The sequence below is a fragment of the Cucurbita pepo genome, chromosome 20, assembly GCF_057944985.1.
Source record: "Cucurbita pepo subsp. pepo isolate OVF chromosome 20, ASM5794498v1, whole genome shotgun sequence".
In the NCBI taxonomy this organism is placed as follows: domain Eukaryota; kingdom Viridiplantae; phylum Streptophyta; class Magnoliopsida; order Cucurbitales; family Cucurbitaceae; genus Cucurbita; species Cucurbita pepo.
This window is the reverse complement of record NC_141817.1, coordinates 10500283-10521004: the sequence shown is the minus strand read 5'-3', so window position 1 is coordinate 10521004 and position 20722 is coordinate 10500283. Positions and strand designations below refer to the sequence as shown.

General features: G+C 37.8%; 2 protein-coding genes across 2 annotated transcripts; one reads left to right on the top strand and one right to left on the bottom strand.

Annotated features, from left to right (window-relative positions):
• Window positions 1–1471: 1471 nt before the first annotated feature.
• Window positions 1472–5097, bottom strand: LOC111783248 (uncharacterized). Its single transcript, XM_023664163.2, has 3 exons — window positions 4545–5097; window positions 3744–3911; window positions 1472–3147 (listed from the first exon to the last, which is right to left on the bottom strand). Exons 1-3 carry the CDS (start codon window positions 5058–5060, stop codon window positions 1522–1524), a joined length of 2310 nt encoding a protein of 769 aa, XP_023519931.2. The 5' UTR covers window positions 5061–5097; the 3' UTR covers window positions 1472–1521.
• Window positions 5098–14809: 9712 nt separating this feature from the next.
• Window positions 14810–20638, top strand: LOC111782757 (ATP-dependent Clp protease ATP-binding subunit ClpA homolog CD4B, chloroplastic). The gene is made up of 9 exons (XM_023663558.2): window positions 14810–15558; window positions 15985–16100; window positions 16189–16311; window positions 16404–16589; window positions 16956–17171; window positions 18183–18400; window positions 18735–18810; window positions 18893–18982; window positions 19191–20638. The coding sequence occupies exons 1-9, from the start codon at window positions 14994–14996 to the stop codon at window positions 20373–20375; spliced, it is 2775 nt and encodes a 924-aa protein (XP_023519326.2). The 5' UTR covers window positions 14810–14993; the 3' UTR covers window positions 20376–20638.
• Window positions 20639–20722: the final 84 nt, after the last annotated feature.

The window sequence follows — 20722 nt, the reverse complement described above, 5'->3', positions numbered from 1 at the left end:
AAAAAAGAAGAAAAAAAAAAAGAAGAGAGAACCTTGTCTGCCAAATGACTGATTCATCTCCGATATACACTTCTAAGCCTAAGTGTTGTGGTTGATCAGATAAAAGTCTTCTGGTTATGATTGTAGATTTCCAAATGTAATAATAATGAAAAAATGTCTTGGATTTTGGATTTGAACCCTCCAAGGGATTGTTCTTTTTGGGTTTCTAATAGCTATATACGTAGCCTAGCACACATAAGCAGCCTGTCTGCTTGCAGGATGGTTCCCACCCGAGTACGAACTAGTGTGTTTCGTAATATCGGTTAGATAAGGACTTTCTTTTCAAGGGGCGAGAATTTGAACTTTGAACTTCCTAGTTGGAGATAGTATTTCAAGTTAATTGAACTATGTTGTGGTTGACTTTGATTCATGGTTTTAAAATGGAGGGTTTGGGTTAGTTTTGCTCTACCTTAGATAAATCTAAATTTAATAATCACGGATCCCCACACAGATCTACTTATATATACCTCATAATATTAAATATACCTTTACATTAGCCATATCTCACACTTATATCATATGGCTTCCACGACTAGAGATTCCAATTTGTCTTTTACCTAGAAACATGGTAGCAATCAAAAAATGCAAACACATAATATTTAATAGGATTGATGAGACTTTTATTACACTTGTGCTCTCATGTTGAAGGTTGGAGTTTTCACCTATTATTGAGTACGGTATTTGTAAATAACATGACTTGATCATGGAAGGGTTAATGCCTTGATAGAACTCAGATAGATGGATGTTCGGGATTTTTTGATGTTATGAATGACATGTAAGCTTGTTCTCGATGGCATGATTGAGTAAGCTACGATGGTCGATGACATCCCATGACTTGGGATGACATCAAGACGTGAGGACCATGTTAATTGGGAATCAAGATGATGTTGGATGTAACGTTGCATTGAGACCTTGACTCCGAGTAGAGTAAGGTTGAGCTGAATGACTTGGCCTGGTGTAGAGACAAGTGGTTGTGTCGCATATGATTGAACATGTATGCACAAATGAATGTATAATACTTCTCTATACAACCCACACGTATACATGGACCCAAACGACGATATATTTAATAGCTACTACTCACCACTTAAAATGGTATTTGACTAAAAAAACTTGTGAGAAATATTTCTAAGTTTGTGATAACAAGGTAGCAAGAAATTTACTATTTACAAATTGCTTAAAGAAAAAATTTAGTATTTTTGGATATAACCTCCAAAGTCTATCATTAACAGATATTGTCTATTTTAAAATGTGTCTAGTGAAAGGTTTCCAAAACCTCAAAATTCCTTAATATTTTGTTCGGTTATGTCATGTCGAGACATTCATTTGAGAAAACATTCTACATTTACCCAATTATTCAAATTTCTCGAGCGAGATATTTATAAATTATAACAAAACAATACTTATCTACTAACTAGTTCTCAAAACGACAGATTCTCAAGACGGATTAGTATATTATTAAATGATATCGTTTCTTTTAAATTAACCCTTTACACCCTTTTGTACAACATGAATCTTAGACATGATTTCATTGAAATCAACATGGCTTGAAGGATTCTCCCATTGAATCAACTCTCTAATTCCCTTCCCAATTTCTTCAACCTCCTTCATCAAACAGTTCAAACAAAAAGCCAAAGCACCTAAGCTCACAATTGCTTCACTTTCACCTCTCTGCTCAACAATCTCCACTGAATGCTCCAGAAATGAACTAACCATCTTTTCCTTCGCCATTTTCTCCATTTCCATTACCCTTTCAGCTTCTCCCATCTCAACGTCCTCTAACCCATCCTTCTTCTTCTTCTCTGCTTCCTTCTCAAGCTTCTTCAATGACTCCAATGAACTCACATCCACACAACATCTCACCAACCCACCAACCCTCTCCTTATAATCCTCGACGTCCTCTGCTAAATTCTCGCCGATTTTCCCCCACGACGACGAATGATTCTGTCGGATTTCGAGCATAGAACGATGAGCGAAAGCAAACAAATCAACCGTTTTCGACAAAGATCCAAACAACTTTCCATATAAACCACTCTGAAATGGCAAAAACCAAAAGTTTGGTTCCATCCCAGCTTCATCAATCAGCTGCTTCAGCTCACCGACATGAACTCCCAAATCTTTGGAGCTTTTCTCCAATTCTTCCCCTTGAAAACTCAATGAATCAATGCATTTTTGAAGAGCTTGTAAAGTGGAAGTGAGCTGAATTTTAGCTAATCTAGAAGCTCTGGTCGGGTGTAAAATGATATCAACAATGATTGAAGATGATACTCCAATGATTGTCTCCACGATTCTAGCAAAGGCGAGATCTTTAGGAGAGCCGTAATTTGTTCTTCCTAAAATGATGACAGCTCCAATAATCGCGGAGACTCCACCAGCTGGGCCATACATTTTGCTTCTTTGAAGAAAGCTAGTGAAAACAAAACATGGAACAAGGCAAAGAAGCCTCCCCAATAAGAACTTCTCAAAAACAACGAAGCTCAAAAGGCCATAAACAGAGCCCACCACGGTTCCTTGCAGCTTCACATTAGCTACCTTGAAAGTAGCCTCTCGAGTACAAGAAATGCTGACAGCCACTCCCAAACTTGCCCAAAATCCATTCTTTTTGCTATACATTAGTCCCAAAAACACTGCCATTCCCAACGAAACAGCCGATTTTAGCGCTGCCATTAGTCTCTCGCAGCTCAAAATCGGCCGTTTTTGTTCTTGTTCTTGTTTTTGTTCTTGGGATTTCTTCGGTTTTTGAGGGTCTTTTTGGGATTTTTCAAGGAGGAGTTTCATGCAGAATACGAAGAACAGGGAGGGAAGATTGTTGATTTGAATGGATTGGACATTGTTGATTGGATACTCATCTGGGTTTGAATTGGGGAAGGTATGCACTGAATCAAGGTGTGGAAAGGCATTGGCTTGGTTTAAAGCTTGGGTTATGTGCTTTTCCAAGGCGTTTACGCCATTTTTGAGAGCTTCATTATGAATTGGATATGAAGGAATGGTTGATAAAGCTAATTCCATTCCCCTTATGGGCCTTTCCAAATCTTCTAATCTTTGGCTGCTGCTTAGCCATCCCAATTGCCATATTTTCAGTGGTATCCACTCCCATTTCATGCTTTCCTGTTCGTCCCAATTACAAATTTTAGTCCCTCCACTTTCAAATTTTTATCAAATAAGTTCTTAAACGCTAACAAATTCCTACACTTTCGATGATATTGTATGTCGGGTAGGTCATTAAACTACCCAACGTCTCATAAATCCATAAAGTTTTGGTTTTTATATCTCTGCTCAACCCAAAATTCATTTTTTTTTTTGTCATAAATTTGTTTAATTTAAAAAAGGTTGAATTTTCCAGGTGAAATTACAATTTTGTCCCTTTAACTTATAAGAATAAGTCCTTATACTCTTAATAATTTCTAATAAGTTCCTAAACTTTCGGTGTTGTATGTCTCATATATCATTGGATTGTAAGAAGTGCCTGATAATCCCATAAAGTTTTGATTTTATATCTCACATGTCGTTGAACATTTTCAATTTTTTTTTTTTGTTTAATAAATCGTAAGTCTTTGAACCTTTAATGATCTACTGACACAAAAATTTAATTTTTTATGTCATAATTTGTTTAATTTAAAAAACGGTTGAATTTTTAATAATTGTTGTAATTATTATTCTAATTATATTCTTTTATTTGCAAAAAATAAGAATATAATGCTTACTTGGTATTGTTTTATGGGCCGTAGGAGTTTGGTTGCTGACGTGGACAATAGTGAGGCTTTAGAAATGGACCCTACTGCCACTGTGTCACTGTCAGCAAGAAGTGCTTTCACCAATAGCCTTAACCGCTCTGCCACGTTGTCCACCATTGCTTCGCTCTTCTTTTTCACCTTCACATTTATATTATTATTATTATTATTATTATTATTTTAACTTATTATAAAATTTTCAAACAAAATCATTATTTTATAACGTGTTGCAAAATGACATCACACATATAAATTCAGCTTTCATTTTCATTGATAAGTTGATCTGTCGTGTGTGTATAATTATAGCCCGTACGTCTTGTACCAAATTTTTTTAAAAAATAATAAAAATTATTAAAAAAAATAGAACGGGTACGAAGATTTGAACCTATCTCGAAAAAAACGATACCGTACATGAAAACTAGCTTTGATTTTCATTGATAAGCTTATACTTGAAAAAATTTCATAAAAATAGCTTATACTTGAAAAAATTTCATAAAAATAATTTTTTTTTAAAAAAAAATTAATAATAGATATGTAGATCTGAATTTTTAATCTCGAAAAAAGCAACATTGTACATGAAAACTAGCTTTGATTTTCGTGGATAATGTATCTTATGTATAATTGCAGCTTATATGTCAGAAATTTTTATAAAAACTATTTTTATTAAATGTTTAGTACAATACAATTAAAACCCATAAATTTGAACTTCGGATCTCGAATAAAAGAAAATATATATTAAATTATGATTGAGGTATGCTCGAGTTAAGAACTTACCAGAAGAGAAGCAAGGCGGGGAACGGGAAGGAGGGTGGCGACGATAGTGGCGAAGACGCCCATGGCTGTCGAAGCGGCGACTTGAACAGGGTGCATGAGCGGCTGAGTATGAGCGCCGCCAATGAAACCGACCACGTAAATAATCACAATCTGACCCAACGCAATCCGTTTAGCCAACACATGGGTGGAGCTCGGCAGCACCACCACAACCGAAGCCAGCGCCACCGTCAAAGCAATCGTTTCGTACGAGAATTTCGTTGGTCCGATGAACCAAAACACCGCCATGGCTGGACACACTGTCTGCACCGTCGCGTACACCGCCAGCCAGCAGCCACGGATGGCATCGCCCACCGTGGCGTTCGTCACTATCAGGATGGCGGTCACGTAAGAGAATGCCGGAAACGTCACAACCCGGCATAGAGAAGCCGGGCCGTACATGGTGGCTCCGGCAATTATAGCGCAAGCCACCGCCGTGCGACAACCGGCGGCGAGGCACGTCAGCCACAACGAGGCCATTATAAAGACAGTGGCAGTGATGTAATTTTGGAGTTTAAGGTTTGAGGCCGAATATGGAAAGGGTTTAGATGGGTTTAAGTAATGAATGGGAAAGGCTGTGGGTTACGTTATTGGAACCCATGTGGCCCTACGTTTTATTATTTATTTATTTATTATTTAAAAAATTCCACAATTGTGGTGGCTCTCAATTTTGCTGCCCATTAATTTAACACAATTTTCCCTCTCTTTCTTACGTACTACCTTTTCGTCCTTGCTCCCATTCTTTATATAATTTGGATTATCGAACTCAAACCATATTTGGGTTGGTTTGCGAGTTAAAATCTTTTTGTTGTAAGGCCTATAGCAGTCTAAGCCTACCGTCCGTTACGTATTGCCGTCAACCTCACAGTTTTAAAATGCGTCCGCTAGGAGATGTTTCTACACTCTTATAAAAAATGTTTTGTTTCTCTCTCTAACTGATGTGAGATCTCACAATTTATCCTCTTTAGGGCCAACGTCCTCGTTGACACTCGTTTCCCTCTCCAATCGATGTGGGATTTCACAAGGTCAATTCGACCAACCTGAAATCAGGGTTACAACCCAATTTAACCCTACCTTACTTTTAAGATTATTATGAAGATTAATGATATTTTACGTTTGTAATCGATATTAGTGATCGATAACTTATGAATGGTCAAACCCAATGAATAATATGAGTCTTCATTCAACTATTTCACGGACTTTTAGGTAAGATGAAAAGCAGCAAGCCCATAACATAGGAAGTTGTGGCTCGATCTATCTTTTTGTCTAAAATGAATGCCCAGCGGGTAATCTCCTTTTTATTTATTATTAATGGTATAGGTGGATGAAAACTCGAAAACTAGGGTTCTAAAAAGCATATTTGAAATTTTTTGAGATTTTAGTTATTAATGTAACATGTATCGTGGAAAAGTATAATTTTTTAAATAATAATAAAAAAAGAACAACCCAACAACTGAACGTAATCCAACCCGAAAATAGAAGGTTGGGTTGGGTTGGACTATGAAATCTTTTCGGGTTGCTAGAGTCACCAACTTAGCAAACTTGAAATTTCAGATTGGCTCAAAAGATTTCATTAACCCAACCCATGCCAGCCCCTACTTTTTGCACTTGAGTGTAACGAAGAAACCATATTATATTATATATTTTTATGCATAATGCTTTTACCTAACTAATATATGGAAAATAATAAATTATTATATGGTTTGATTTTGATAACGACACTCCAAACTTTAGATTATGTATGATTAAAAATGATATATAGTTAGAGGATGGATGAGGTTGTCCTTTGGGTAAATGAGTGGTTACATACTTTCTCATGATTTTATTTTCTTAATGGTAAAAATAATATGCTTTTGTTTTTTATATTATATATATATATATATATATATTTTAAATTCTAAAAATTATATATTTATTTTTTATTTTCTAAACGAGACATATATAACGCACATGGTTAGGCCTATATTAAAAATAGCTTTCAAAAAAGTGTTTTTTTTTTTTAATAAAAAAAATCACTGTTTTTTTTAAAAAATATTTCCAAAATTCACCCATTAATTACTCTCTCAAATGATTAAAAGTATATAATTAACTATCGATATTTAATCGAGTACTCTCGACTTAGAAGACATAATTCATTTAAATTTTCTTGCTTTTTTATGTAACTTATATGACTCGACCCACTAAAGCACGAGAATGCAAAATATTTTAGAAAATGGATTTATGATTAAATGCACTTGAAAAAAAAAATAATTTGACACTTATGCGAGTGGTTGGGGAAAAGCCTTCTATTTTTATCAAATGACTCGACCTCCCTCGACTCTTCTACCATGTGGACCCCCTTTTCCACTTATGTTATGCTCTCGAGCGCAAGTCTACCATACTTTGCGCTTGTGACATTTTCGCTAGACGGTCTATAGTGGTAATGTCATCCTCTCTACTGGATGTATGGGGAAGTTGCCTTTCGTTGAAATCCCTCTTTATTGACTGTATGGGCAAATTGCCTCTCGTTTAAATCTCTATCTATTAGATGTATGGATAAGTTGTCCGTCATTCAAATCATTCACTACGGGTTGTATGGATGAGTTGCCCTACGTTAAAATCCGTTATTATTGGAAATAAATCATTATTAGAAATGATGATTGAATTATATATTTGGAACAAAATTGAAAAATGACATAAATGTTTAGAGGCTAATAAATAATATATTTAGGATTGTGCTAATTCTCTCCTATTCTAAGATCCCACAATAGTTGGAGAGGGAAACAAAACATTCTAAAACCTCTCCTTAGTAGACATGTTTTAAAATCGTGTGACTAACGACGATACGGGCCAAAGTAGACAATATTTGCTAACAATGAGCTTGGACTATTATAAATAGTATAAGAGTCAGTCACCAGACGGTACGAGACACTGGTCAAAGTAGGGCTAGACCTTCTCCATAATAGACGCGTTTTAAAACTATGAGAATGATGATGATACGTAATGGAAAAAGCAGACAATATCTATCCCGTGGGGTTAGGTTGTTATCTTCTTATTTCAACTCACATTTTTCTAATTAAATTTATATATTTATATACATTTTTTCTTACCAATTTCTCACAACGTTCTAATCTTACCCAATAAAAATATTGCATTGGAGATGAGTACAAGTAACGTATAAAGAATTTGACGTATAAATCCTAACAATCTTCACATATCTTAAAAGTTACATAATTATCATGATTCTACCTATAGATAAGCTCCCATTACATAATCCTATTCAAAATAAAATTAGCGTTATGAAAAAAGCATTTTTGTAACGCACCATGTTCAGGATTTGAAATTTGGATTCGACACCTATATACCCCGACATTTTCTTGCATCCCTTGTGACATAATCACGTTACTTACTTTTCTCTTCTAAGAGTGAAGACCATTCCCACATACCAATACGAGTTCTTTCAACATGTTTTGTCCTCACTCACATGCATTCTAGAAAAATCCTAGGGAGATCACCGAATATTGAATTAAATTTGGAGTTTTTATGATTTAGTCACCGAAAAGAATGATGCAACTTGTTGGTATAGATAATAATTTTTAATTTTTTTAAAAAAGTTTTTCTTAACCATTCTATCCTTAGGATCGCTCTCATTCAGATGTGGTCTCGATTCATTCACTCGGGGGTCACATTATAGCTCCAAGTAACTTTTCAGGTTATTAGGGCTTTAGGTCTAAAAGAGAGCTCATGTGGGTTCTACCCTTTAGGTTCTATTCCCATGAATCGTACGTGTTACTTGAAATCTTATTTGGTGCATCGATTTAATTTCTTATTGTCCTTTTCTTATAACCTTTGTAGTTGGTTTTATTCGTATCTTGATCTCAAATCGTAAAGCCATCTTTTTGTTCGTGCAAGTCAATATATTTGCACTGTATGACATCAGAACAAACCACATGATCGTCTCTAAGATATTATCTAAAACAAATTAAAGAAAGTCGTTCTATGTCAGCGTCCGCTCGTAGGACAGCTATCATGTCTTTAGTGGCTGAAATTTTAAAAATAAGAAACAAAAATAAAAAATAAAAAATAAAAAAACTTGCCAAAAGAATGATAAGGTTGACCTAATTTTGTAGAATTAAAGAGAAAGTTGAATGGCACTAAGTCACAAACAAAGGTAATGGATTTTACAGTGTACATATTACTATTTTAATCCACCAACCCATTGTGGAAGACATTTTAATTAATATTTTTCTGTTTAAAAAATTACTAAATATTAAATAAATCAAATTCCAAGAGAAGGGGTCGCTCTCTAATTAAAAATTTATTACTTTTTCACTAATTATAAGCTATTTATTTATTTATTACCTACCTGATTTAGATGTTATACGTAATTAATAATCCATGTTAATGATGAATTAATTATACAAAAATAAAATTAAAAATAGTAAGTTTATTTTATTAACAAAATACGATGGGACTAATCAAATATTAAAGATTCCTATAGTCCTTATACTTTCAAATCTTTAAATTTTAATGTTGAGTTGGTATCGGTTTGAGGAGCCTATGTATATGTTGGCTTATCTAGAACAAACAACCATCTTTGGTTCTTCGGGATGTGGCTCGATGTAGGAATCAAGGGTATGGGTTCAAGGTTGCTTTACTTATTGAGAATGAAACCCGACACATGACGAATGAGACCCCGCCACTGACATATGAGATGTGGATGAAGAATTACTTCAATCATTTCATGACTTACACTAGCGTTATGTTTATCAACATCATTTTAAATTAAGTTAGATTAGCATAATAGGACGACATATAAAGAAGGAATTCAATAAAAACTTTATAATAATATAAAAAATTGTGACATCCGAGTAAAAAAGAGGGAATGAATCTAGAACACATCCGAATGAGAGCGATCCTAAGAAATAAAAGTGCACGTTCTTTTTACGTGGCTCAATCATAGGAACTCAATGGTTAAACGTGTTTTACTTTCAATTTTATGTCTAATTAAACATTAAAAATTTAGGGATTATTTACAAATTTAGACACCAAACGCCCCATGCATGGATCAAGAATTTAGATTTGGTACCCGATGACTCAATCACGTTACTCATTTCTTGCTTTTAAAAAGTGCAAACTAATTCCACATACCAGACCAACATGTGTCTTATCAAAAATTCATAATACATCTCCTAACATAGAACTGCTCGAAATAGAACATGTTTACTATAAAGTTCTTATGATTGAGTCACCCTATATGTAATAATTTTCATTTCTTATAAGTATTTTTTAATCGCCCTGTTCCGATAGGAGTCTCTCAGTTAGTTGTTTAGATATTAATCCGCAAACTTTGAAGAAAGGAGAATTAATAATAATAATAATAATAATTAATTAGTAAATTAATTAATAATTAAAAAGATGATTAATGGGTTAAAGTTGAGTACAAAAATGGTTTGCATGGGGAGGAAGCTCATAGTTATGGAAGTCCTTGTTGGAATTTGTTGAAATGGAATCCCTTTAGATTTCCACTAACACTTAACTTTTCCCCTCCTTGTCGTTGCTCTTTCGAAACATCTTTGGGTCAAATTGTGTACGCGGAGGATCAAAATCGTTCCCACTCTCACAACCACAGATATTTCCATTTTCCTTCTCATATCTAGTATTCCGATCACGATTTTATATCGTATTCGACACCTGATGGTTCCCGGCATCCTCTGCAACATGCCCATCATGTCCATTTTATTTACCTGTCGTTTGTACGAGTGAACACTATACCTACAAACCAACACGAGTTCTTAAAAAAAATTTCAGAAGGTTATTCTAACATATGATTGTTCCAAGCTAAACGTGCTTAACTTTTGAAACCACGACAACATGCCTCTAACGTTTCAAAGAATGAAGACTATACCTACAAACCAACAAGGGTTATGAATAAAATTTTCAAAAGGTCGTTCAACATATGATTGTTCTAAACTAAACATGTTGAACTTTTGAAACTGTATCCGACACTTAATGGCTCTGATGTTTTCCTGCATCCATTACGACATGACCATTTTACTTCTTTGTTGTTTCTAAAAGTAAAAACTATACCTAAAAACCAACACAGTTTCATATAGAATGGTTTCTCACTCATACTTCATAGGAAAATTTTTAGAAGTTAAACGTTCTTAAGTAACTTATGAGTTTTTATAATTGAGTTATCGAAAATAAAATATATTTTGTTAATATATAATAATTTATAATTTTCAATCTTCCTATTAGATCGATATGTGACATAAAATTTCAAATCAAATCATGATATTGGATAGTTTTCGCCACAGTATCTATATCTATATATATATATATATATATATATATATATTTTTGAAGTAAATAGTATTTGAGAAAGAAAGGCTGCTGACGTCCGAAGACAACATTTAAATTAAAACATTTAAAAGTAAGAGATTTTTTTGGAAAATGGTGTGCAAAAACAAAACATTGCTTCCTTAGCCATACAAGGTGAGATCTTATGTAAATAATAAAGTTCAATAAGTTAGGTCTTTCCACTATTTATTAATATCATCACATTTTCATTGTCTTTTATTCTTAGATTGCATTAATGTATTTAACCCTAATGATTCGATTTTATGCTTTGGTTTGTGATATGAACTCTGAATCATGTAATATAAACTTCAATAGAAAAATAAAAAAAATGTTCAACTTACCATGAGAAAAACTTAATTCGCAAACAATGATATGACTTTGAGATATTTGATCAACAAGATAATTTAAATCTTGTTTTCCTTACGGTGATTTTTTTAATCATTTTGGGGCTTTTTGATATTTTAGATCTGATATGGAATCGACCCAAGGGAAAATATGGAATGGATTACGTTGATGATCAAGATCAAGAGAGAAAACTTGTTTCTAAACTCGTGATTCGAATTACTCTACAAGAGGTTTGATCAATATCACTTGAATGACTCTAGCATGCAAGTTCTAAACACAAAAATTTGCAAACAAAATCTTAGCTCTCAACAGAAGCTAAATAAAATAGAAATTCTATTTTTTTTAATTCCAAAATGTGATGTCGCTAATAAAAGAGAAGAAGGTTTTATAGCTTTTACAATCTTAACTAACACATAACTCCCAAATTAAATTGACTAGTAAATGAGAAATACCGATAACCTCCCTACTAAAATGGCTAGTTAAGGGTGGAATATCGTAACCTATGTCGGTTACAATATAACCTTAACTCCTATATTAAAAACTAGCTTAAATATAACAAACAAATATTTAAACTATAATTAAATAGTGCAACGAAATAGTATCTTTGGACTAGTTCCATAAATTCACCTCAATTCATTAAATGTCATTTATTAGTGAGGTCTCCAACATCTTCTAAAATTTCCTTTGATAAGCGCACCATAGCTTGAATATAAGTGTACAAAGTTTGTTGTAGCTTCTTGGTTCTCGTCCTTGTAATTGGACCATGAGGTATGGAAATTTCTGGGTCGTGGTTCATATCAAGATATGAATGTCTTGTTCTTCAACAAGGTTGTTAGATCAAATTTCTAGGAGTTTCATATCATGAGATGAAATCATCTTAATTTGGGAGTTTTAGCATTTACGCTCTAGGGGTTTGTTGTAATACTAGAGTAAAAAAGGGTATATGAATGAACCATATGACCATATAAGAATGAAAACGATCTTGAAGATAGAATGACTAAAAAATACTTAAAAAAATTGAAAGTTACTACCTATACTAGTGTACCTTCTTTTTTAAGTGGCTCATTTATAAGAAGTCTAAGAGCTATACCACATAGATGAAGTACTAGAAAGTTGGGTTGAATTGTCGGCAAGTCTCAAATGAAGTTCAACTGCATAATGAAGTACTAGAAAATTGGGTTGTCAATGCTAAATACTTTATTGGAGTTGGTCTGAAGCGCACTGAGTGGAAGCCCAAATGGCCCATAGTGGAAGCCCAAATCGGTCCATATTGGAAGCCCAAATCGGCCCACAGTGAAAGCTTATTGGCACATATTGGAAGCCCAAATAGGTCCATAGTGGAAGTTCAAATAAGCCCATGTGAAAGCCCAAACTGGTCATAGTGGAGATTCAAGTCGGCCCATAGGTGGAAGCCCAACTAGGCCCATAGGTGGAAGCCCAAGTCGGCCAATAGGTTGAAGCCCAAGTCGGCCCATAGTGGAAGCCCAAGTCGACCGTAGGTGGAAGTCTAAGAGTCGCCCCATAGGTTGAAGCCCAAGTCGGCCCATAATGGAAGCTCAAGTCGGCCCGTAGGTGGAAGTCAAACTCGGACCAGAGTGGAAGCCCATGTTGGCCCCCAGTGGAGGCCCAAATCGGCCCATAAGTGGAGGCTAAAATCGGGCCATAGTGGAAGCCCAAGTCGGCCCATTGTGGAAGCCCAAGTCGGCCCATTGTGGAAGCCCAAGTCGACCCATTGTGGAAGCCCGTCGGCCCATTGTGGAAGCTCAAGTCGGCCGATAATGGAAGCCGAAGTCAGCCCATAGGTGGAAGCCCAAATCGGGCCATAGTGGAAGCCCAAGTCGGCCCATTGTGGAAGCCCAAGTCGGCCCATAATGGAATCCCAAGTTGGTGCATAGCGGAAACCCAAATCGGCCCATAGTAAAAGCCCAAGGGGCCCATGTGGAAGCCCATGCGGCCCATAGGTGGAAGCCCATTTCGGCCCATAGTGGAAGCCAAACTCGGCCCATAGTGGAAGCCCATGTCGGCCCATAAGTGGAAGCCCAATTCGGCCCGTAGGTGGAAGCCCAAGTCGGCCCATAGTTAAAACCCAAAAGGCCCATAGTGGAATCCGATGGCAGCCCATAATGGAAGACCATGTCGGCCCATAGATGGAAGCCCATGTCGGCCCGTAATGGAAGCCCATGTCGGCCCATAGGTTGAAGCCCAAGTTGGCCCATAATGGAAGCCCAACTAGGCCCATAGGTGGAAGCCGAACTCGGCCGATTGTGGAAGCCCAACTCGGCCCAATGGAAAACGAAATCGGCCCATGGCAGCGAAAATCGGCCCAATATGGAAGCCCAAATCGGCCCATAGTGGAAGCCCATGCGGCCCATCCTCGAAGCCCAACTAGGCCCATTGTGGAAGCCCAACTTGGCCCATAAGTTGAAAACAGTCCGTCCCATAGTGGAAGGCCAAGTCGGCCCATAGTGGAAGCCTAACTTGGCCTATAGTGGAGCCGAACTAGTCCCGTAGGTGGAAGCCCGAGTAGGCCCATAGTGGAAGCCCATGTCGGCCCATAGGTTGAAGCCCTAGTGGGCCCATAACGGAAGCCCAAATCGGCCGTTGGTGGAAGCCCAAGTCGGCCCATAATGGAAGCTTATGTCGGCCCATAGTGGAAATCCAAATCGGTCCATAATGGAAGCCCAACGCGGCCCATAGTGGAAGCCCAAGTCAGCCTGTAGTGGTGGCCCAAATCGGCCCATTGTGGAAGCCGGAACCGGCCCATTGTGGAAGCCCATGTTGGCCCATAATGGAAGCCCAACTAGGCCCATAGTGGAAGGCCAGCTCGGCCCATAGTGGAAGCCCAACTCGTTCCATAGTGGAAGCCCAAGTCGGCCCATAGGCCCATAGTTGAAACCCAAATCCGCCCATAGTGGAAGCCCAAGGCGGTCCAGAATGGAAGCCCATGTCGGCCAATAGGTGGAAGCCCAAGGTGGACCATAGTGGAAGACCATGTCGGCCCATAATGGAAGCCCAACTCGGCCCATAGTGAAAGCCCATGTCGGGCCATAGTTGAGGCCGAAATCGGCCCATAGTGTTAGCCCATGTCGGCCCACAATTTAAGCCCAACGGGGCCCAAAGTTGAAGCCCAAGTCGCGCCGTAGGTGGAAGCCCAGGTCGGCCCATTGTGGAAGCCTAAGTCGGCCCGTAGGTGGAAGCCCATGTGGCCCATAGTGGAGGTGCAAAGAGGCCCATAGTTGAAGCCCATGGCGGCTTATAATGTAAGCCCAACGAGGCCCAAAGTTGTAGCCCAACTCGGGCTGTAGGTGGAAGTCCGCGTGGTCCATAGTTGAAGCCCATGTCGGCTCATTGTGGTAGGCCGAGTCGGCCCGGAAGCCCAAGTCGTTTAACAAAATAGTTCAGCATAAATTAGCTAAAAATTTTCAAAAACAAGAAAATAACAAAAAGTGCAGATAATGTAAATAAAAAAAATTGAAGAATAATAATTAAATATTTAAATAAAGGTATAGTGCCCTAAATCGGAGATAGCCCTAACTCTGATTCAGTCTCGTTTTCTCTAACGATCATCCCTCCGGCAGTGGCTTCCTGGTGGGCGGCGGCGGCTGTTGCCTCTCTCACGAGCATCCACCTCAACGGCGGCGGCCGTACATTATTATCCAGTTAGCAGCAGCTCCTTTGAGACTTCCATAAATCTCTCTCTCTAAAACCTGACAGTTTGTGGACATCATGGCTAGAGTTTTGGTTCAACCGACAAATTTTCCTGGTTTGATTGGTGGAAGAAGGTGTCCGCCTTCAAAAGTATCAGGTAATGTAAGACAGGCTGTGAAAATGATGTCGACTGTCCATGCGCCTGGTTTGAGGATAAGAAGCTTCTCTGGACTTAGGGGGCTTAATTCTTTGGATGACATGTTAAGAAATGGGCAAGATTTCTATTCGAAGATGGCAATTGCAATCTCTTCCAGGGGAGGAAAGGCTAGCAGATGTGTTCCAAAAGCCATGTTTGAGCGATTCACTGAAAAGGCAATTAAGGTAATTATGCTTGCCCAGGAGGAAGCGAGGCGGCTTGGTCACAATTTTGTTGGCACTGAGCAGATCCTTTTGGGCCTTATTGGGGAAGGCACTGGTATTGCTGCTAAGGTTCTTAAATCTTTGGGAATTAATCTTAAAGATGCACGCGTGGAGGTGGAGAAGATAATTGGTCGGGGCAGTGGTTTCGTTGCTGTAGAAATTCCATTCACTCCTCGTGCAAAGCGTGTTTTGGAACTTTCTCTTGAGGAAGCTCGCCAACTTGGTAATCTTAAACATGTTTGAACTTTCTTTGGATAACACAGAATGCTTGATAAGAAAAGAACAATATTGTTTTCTCCGAAATTGTGTCTCAGAGCCCGGTGTTGAAGCACTAATAATCTTTCTCTGTAGTTTTGGATGTGGCTTGATACAATGTATATAATTTTGAAAATCATGGTATTGATATTAGTAGTATTTTGTTATTTTTTTCAACTTAAAAAATTGATGCATTTCACCATTTCTATTCGTAGATGTTAAATTTATGCTAACTTCTTAGAAATCTAAAGGGATGTGTATCCCTGTGTATTTATGTTGGCTATAGAAATATAAGTCCATGCTCTATTATATGGACCTTATCTTATGTGTATCTTAAGTGTGCTTTACGTTATTGTATTGATGCGAAACTTACATGAATTTCCTGCATTTTCAGGCCACAATTATATTGGATCAGAGCACTTGCTTCTGGGACTACTTCGTGAAGGGGAGGGTGTTGCAGCTCGTGTTCTTGAAAATTTAGGTGCTGATCCCTCTAACATTCGGACTCAGGCAAGAATTTCGTCCGGACAATATCAATTTAGTTTATTTGAGGCAAATATTCAACTTTAACCTAATAATTTACAAATTGAGTGAATAGGTTATTCGAATGGTGGGTGAGAGCGCAGAGGCTGTTGGTGCTGGTGTTGGAGGAGGGACCAATGGGAACAAGATGCCTACCCTGGAAGAGTATGGGACAAACTTAACTAAGCTGGCAGAAGAGGTGCTTTGGAAATATATTTTCAGTGACACCTGACAAGGAGTTTTTTATTCTGTGGAAACACAGGTTCTAATTTCAGTTTCTTGCCTCTGTAGGGTAAACTAGATCCTGTTGTTGGTAGGCAGCCGCAAATAGAACGTGTAACCCAAATTCTCGGTCGGCGAACAAAGAATAATCCTTGCCTCATTGGTGAACCTGGTGTTGGGAAAACTGCCATTGCTGAAGGTCTGGCTCAAAGGATTGCTAATGGGGATGTTCCTGAAACGATAGAAGGGAAGAAGGTTAGAATTTGTTTTTACAATAACTGGCCGCTTTTCAGGAACTCAAGAACATATGTCCTTGTTGCTTGTTGAACAATCAATCCAACCATAATTATAATTAAGCAGTACGCTGTACCTTGTTATGCTGAAAAGTCCCAGATACTCTGTAGGCTATTTATATGGCCCAACTTAAATTAAAATAGTCTTTATTTCTGCTAGTCAGCAAGCTCTGGCAATTGTTCTTTTGAGACAAATCAAGGAATTATTTTGTTTGTCAAACCCGTTCTACACCGTTGTTTGAAGTTTGACCTAGTAGGCTATTTTTCTCCATTATGTTTGTGGGGCATTTGTTATTGAAATATTTATTTAAAATTTTCCGTTGTGCAGGTTATAACCTTGGATATGGGCCTTCTTGTAGCTGGCACAAAATATCGTGGGGAGTTTGAGGAAAGACTAAAGAAACTGATGGAGGAAATAAAACAAAGTGATGACATTATCCTTTTTATTGATGAGGTGCACACATTAATTGGCGCAGGGGCTGCAGAAGGAGCTATTGATGCAGCAAACATATTAAAGCCTGCCCTTGCAAGGGGTGAACTGCAGGTAATCTTGAGACCCTATAATTCACTATAATAAAGCCTAAACAACTTAAGAGGCCATGGTGGAGGAAACGCCCACCAAAGAAAGCTATTGTATGAAGACCTTCCACTCTAGTTAATAAAAGAAAAAACTGGATAGTTATCTAACATTATTTTGTGATAGGAGACCCTACATTCCCCAAAGAAGAAGGCCAAAACAACTTAGAGGCTGGGCAGAGGAAACCCCAGAAAAGAAAGATATTGGATGAAAACCCTCCACTCTAGGATAGTTAAAAATAAAATGTGGGCAATGAACAATGTTTTCTTATATATATATATATATGTATGTATATATATATATATATATATATATATATATATATATATTGTGAGAGACGCTTCAACATGAGGTTATCTAATGAACAAGATAAAAAAAAAAACTACATATGAATTTCTGTTTCTCGTTACAATTTTATGGTTTCTTTAGAACTGTATGAGCCACAAAAATGCTCTAATGGCGCAGTTTTAAAGATCTTTAGCTTTTCTTTTCAACCAACTAGTAGTTTTACTTCGGAGTCTAACTTGAGTAACTAAGCTTCTGTAGGCAAGGGATCACCAAAAAAACTTGTCCTTCTTTAGCACTTGAATTTTGTAAACTAGATGCCCAAGGACGAGCTTCAATTTCTGAGGGAGTAGTTTGGAGCTTCAAGTCTAAGAACTGGAGCTATCAAGGGTCCACGTCACCATATCTTTGTTAGAACGAAAACTAGTCACCTGGATCTTGTCTCTATTTTTAGCAACCAAGTTGTATTGTAAGGAGGATTCTTCTCAATGAAGAGATATCCATCATGACAAAGTAACGAAAGGTACTATAGTTGCAAAATATAGGATAACAAATGTTTATAAAGTTTTTAACCGTACTAGCTGGTATTTTTCAATCATTGTAATCCTTATAATGTTTCTAGTGTCGTTCCACATCTCAATTCTTTCTCCCTGTGCTACCAAAATAAATTTTCCGGTTTTCTATTTTTTACAGTGCATTGGAGCTACAACCTTGGATGAATACAGAAAGCACATTGAGAAAGATCCAGCCTTAGAAAGACGATTTCAGCCAGTCAAAGTGCCAGAGCCATCTGTGGATGAAACCATACAGATTTTGAAAGGCCTGAGAGAGCGCTATGAGATCCACCACAAACTTCGTTACACAGATGAAGCATTAGAGGCTGCTGCACAGCTGTCATACCAGTACATCAGGTATGTTATCGTTGCCTTGAAAGATATAATATTTAGCTAAGTGGAAAGAAAAGCTCTGTGGTGTTTAACCTCCATTTATTTTACCTCCTAATAGACCGTTTTGGTTGGATAATATTTGATAACATTGAAGTCCACGTATTTGAGTGGATTATGTAAGCATGATAACGTGTTTGAGGTTATTGCCTTGACATTTTTATGTATTATGATAATGTTGATGTGTAGTTGAGAGATTGCCTTGTAATATCTGTGCTTCGCAATAATTAGTTAAGATTGTAGTTAATTTTCATAATTAGTTTGTGAAGGGTTTGTTTTGATGGGTATCTGTAAATTTCAGTGATCGATTCTTGCCTGATAAGGCAATTGACTTGATTGATGAAGCAGGTTCCCGAGTTCGCCTTCGTCATGCTCAGGTCTGTTCTCATCATCCTTGCAACTTCTCCAATCCTGGTGTTTTTCTACACGATTTTGCTACATTTTTAATGTTATTTGCAGCTACCTGAGGAAGCTAAGGAGCTGGAGAAAGAGCTCAGGCAGATTACGAAGGAGAAGAATGAGGCCGTTAGGAGTCAAGATTTTGAGAAGGTAATTTTGTTCTCTTTTATTTTTCTCCCCTGTTATTTGCAATGTTTTACAGTTAAGCTTCCTGAAACTGCATGTTGGTGTTCTTTCTCTGGGTTTTTCTATGAATGATCAAGTGGTTGCAATATTTAAATTTTAGTATTTCCATGCCATTTTGATAGTTGATTCAGCTCTAGCAAAGGAAACTTAAGTGAATTTTTACTTTAAACAGGCTGGAGAATTGCGTGATAGAGAAATGGAACTTAAGACTAAGATCTCTGCTCTCATAGATAAAGGCAAGGAGATGAGCAAGGCGGAAAGTGAGGCAGGAGACGTAGGAGCTGTTGTGACTGAAGTTGATATTCAGCATATTGTCGCTTCCTGGACTGGCATTCCTGTCGATAAAGTATCCACTGATGAATCTGACCGCCTCCTCAAAATGGAAGAGACCCTCCATACGAGGGTCATTGGTCAAGATGAAGCAGTTAAAGCCATCAGCCGTGCCATACGTAGAGCTCGTGTTGGACTCAAGAATCCCAATCGTCCCATTGCAAGCTTTATATTTTCTGGGCCAACGGGTGTTGGTAAATCTGAGTTAGCAAAATCATTGGCTGCTTACTACTTTGGCTCTGAAGAAGCAATGATTCGTCTCGACATGAGTGAATTCATGGAAAGACATACTGTCTCCAAGCTCATTGGTTCACCCCCTGGTTATGTTGGTTACACAGAGGGTGGTCAATTAACTGAGGCCGTTCGTCGCCGTCCATACACAGTGGTTCTCTTCGATGAGATTGAAAAGGCTCATCCTGATGTGTTCAACATGATGCTTCAAATTCTGGAGGATGGAAGGTTGACAGATAGCAAGGGCAGAACTGTAGACTTCAAGAATACACTTTTGATTATGACATCAAACGTGGGAAGCAGTGTAATTGAGAAGGGAGGTCGCAGAATAGGGTTCGACCTCGACTACGACGAGAAGGACAGTAGCTATAACCGTATCAAGAGCTTGGTGACAGAGGAGCTGAAACAATACTTCAGGCCTGAGTTCTTGAATAGGTTGGACGAGATGATCGTGTTCCGTCAGCTCACAAAACTGGAGGTGAAGGAGATTTCAGATATAATGCTGAAGGAGGTGTTCAATAGGTTAAAATCCAAGGAAATCGAGCTTCAAGTGACAGAGAGATTCAGGGATAGGGTAGTCGAGGAAGGATATAACCCAAGCTACGGTGCGAGGCCATTGAGAAGGGCAATCATGAGACTTTTGGAGGACAGCATGGCTGAGAAGATGCTGGCAAGGGAGATCAAGGAGGGTGACTCTGTAATTGTGGATGTTGATTCAGATGGAAACGTGACAGTACTGAACGGCAGCAGTGGAGCTGCTACTACCCCTGAGGCTTTGGCGGATGCTTTGGTTTGATAGAGATGAGAACAACAATCCATATTATTTACAAGGTACGAAATGAAACGCATGTTCATCTTATTTATTGGCTTGTTCTTGTATAGTCCGTTTCTATCTGGATGAATGTGTCAGCTGGTGTTATTGGATTTGGAAGTGCGTAGTGGAGCTTTCTAAGTTAGATTTGAGTAATGAATGCCTATTTTCCCCTACGAGGATTGGCAGGACTTTGAGAACTTTGTTGTATGAATAAAAAATTATTAATGCCTTTTACAGTTCATCCACATTGCATTTGTAACTTACTTTCTTACCTCCATTGATTAAGATTTTTTTTTTTTTTTTTTTTTTGGTCTTATAACTGATCTGCC